This window comes from Monopterus albus, unplaced genomic scaffold (assembly GCF_001952655.1).
Source record: "Monopterus albus unplaced genomic scaffold, M_albus_1.0 scaffold3322.1, whole genome shotgun sequence".
NCBI classification, from domain to species: Eukaryota; Metazoa; Chordata; class Actinopteri; order Synbranchiformes; family Synbranchidae; genus Monopterus; species Monopterus albus.
This window is the reverse complement of record NW_018131192.1, coordinates 1-1,164: the sequence shown is the minus strand read 5'-3', so window position 1 is coordinate 1,164 and position 1,164 is coordinate 1. Positions and strand designations below refer to the sequence as shown.

The following is a 1,164-nucleotide window of genomic DNA, read 5'->3' as shown; positions in this document are numbered from 1 at the left end:
TGTAGTGAACCGCTACATGTACTTCACAGTAGACTGTGTTCTCTGGGGAGAAGTCTGCTCTGTGCCTGGACTTTATGTGGAGTAGTGTGTGGACACGACCTGGTATCTGGACTGCACGCTGAGGCAGCCTCTGGAGTTCACGCTAACTGAATAAACGATAACTGTACAACCACGGGGCAGAGCCCAGACTATACCTCGGTGTGGTGTCTGGACGGTACCTTGGGGTAATATCCAGGATAGAGTTTCTCTGTGACGGGGACGACGTACTCCCTGAGGAATTTGAGCCACTCCTTCTCGAAGCCAATCTGGTTCATGTGAATATCCACAGTGGGGACGTTTTCATAGCCGCCAGCCAGACGCTCGTCCTGAAACACAGACAAGACTGGACCCTCAGTGCTCACTGTCCCCGTCTGCTTCAGACAGAACTAGTCACAGGGGTCAAAGGTTACCTTGTGTGAACCTGCAGACCACTCTCCATGGTCCTCCATGGTCTCCACCAGGTGATCACACATCTTATCTGAGAAAGCTGGAAACCAGTAAACGTCTGGACAGGGCTGGGAGAGACACAGAGGTCAGATCATTTGGTGGTATTGATCTAAAACTAATCCAAAGCAAAGTGAAGGAGGAAAACAAAGGGACACAGATGTGTCTCACACAGTCGCCTGCTGCCTTCACTCACTCCTCTGTGAATCAGTCACACTGGTCATTGAACTGGGCTGCGTTGTGTTACCTGCTCCACGAAGCTCTTCTCATCGTCAAAGATCCTGGAGTAGTTCTCATGGATGTACTTCTCCTTCCAGTCCTGAAAACACAGACACACTGAGCCTGTGCTGTCTTCAGTTTACCGTGTCCTCATGTTAGTGCGTTCACGTGAGTGTGTCTGACCACAGGGTTGTCGAAGATCTGCCACATGTCCGGGTGCAACCTGGATGTGTTGAAGTTGGTCGACGTCACCAGACGACCAAACTCATCGCGGTTTGACACGAACATGAAGATTCCCTGTGGACACATGATACGTTCAGGTTTACCATCCAGACTTTGCCAGTGTTTATTAGTCTTTGTCCACAACATATAGCGGCGCGGCTCAGAAACAAATCTCAGCGTGGACACCAGACTCCAACATGAACTGTGGAAGAAAAAAGGGCTGAAACATTCAAATACGAA

General features: G+C 49.9%; 1 protein-coding gene across 1 annotated transcript; it reads right to left on the bottom strand.

Annotated features, from left to right (window-relative positions):
• Positions 1–33: 33 nt before the first annotated feature.
• LOC109954107 (procollagen-lysine,2-oxoglutarate 5-dioxygenase 3-like) lies at positions 34–996 on the bottom strand. The gene is made up of 4 exons (XM_020589517.1): positions 886–996; positions 731–802; positions 450–554; positions 34–365 (listed from the first exon to the last, which is right to left on the bottom strand). Exons 1-4 carry the CDS (start codon positions 988–990, stop codon positions 189–191), a joined length of 459 nt encoding a protein of 152 aa, XP_020445173.1. The 5' UTR covers positions 991–996; the 3' UTR covers positions 34–188.
• Positions 997–1,164: the final 168 nt, after the last annotated feature.

Coding starts and splice junctions, on each gene's coding strand:
- LOC109954107 (XM_020589517.1), bottom strand. CDS start 990: ATGTTCGTGTCAAACCGCGATGAGTTTGGTCGTCTGGTGACGTCGACC. Junction 803..885: donor AGATCTTCGACAACCCTGTG/GTCAGACACACT, acceptor CTGTGTTTTCAG/GACTGGAAGGAGAAGTACAT. Junction 555..730: donor AGAAGAGCTTCGTGGAGCAG/GTAACACAACGC, acceptor TGTCTCTCCCAG/CCCTGTCCAGACGTTTACTG.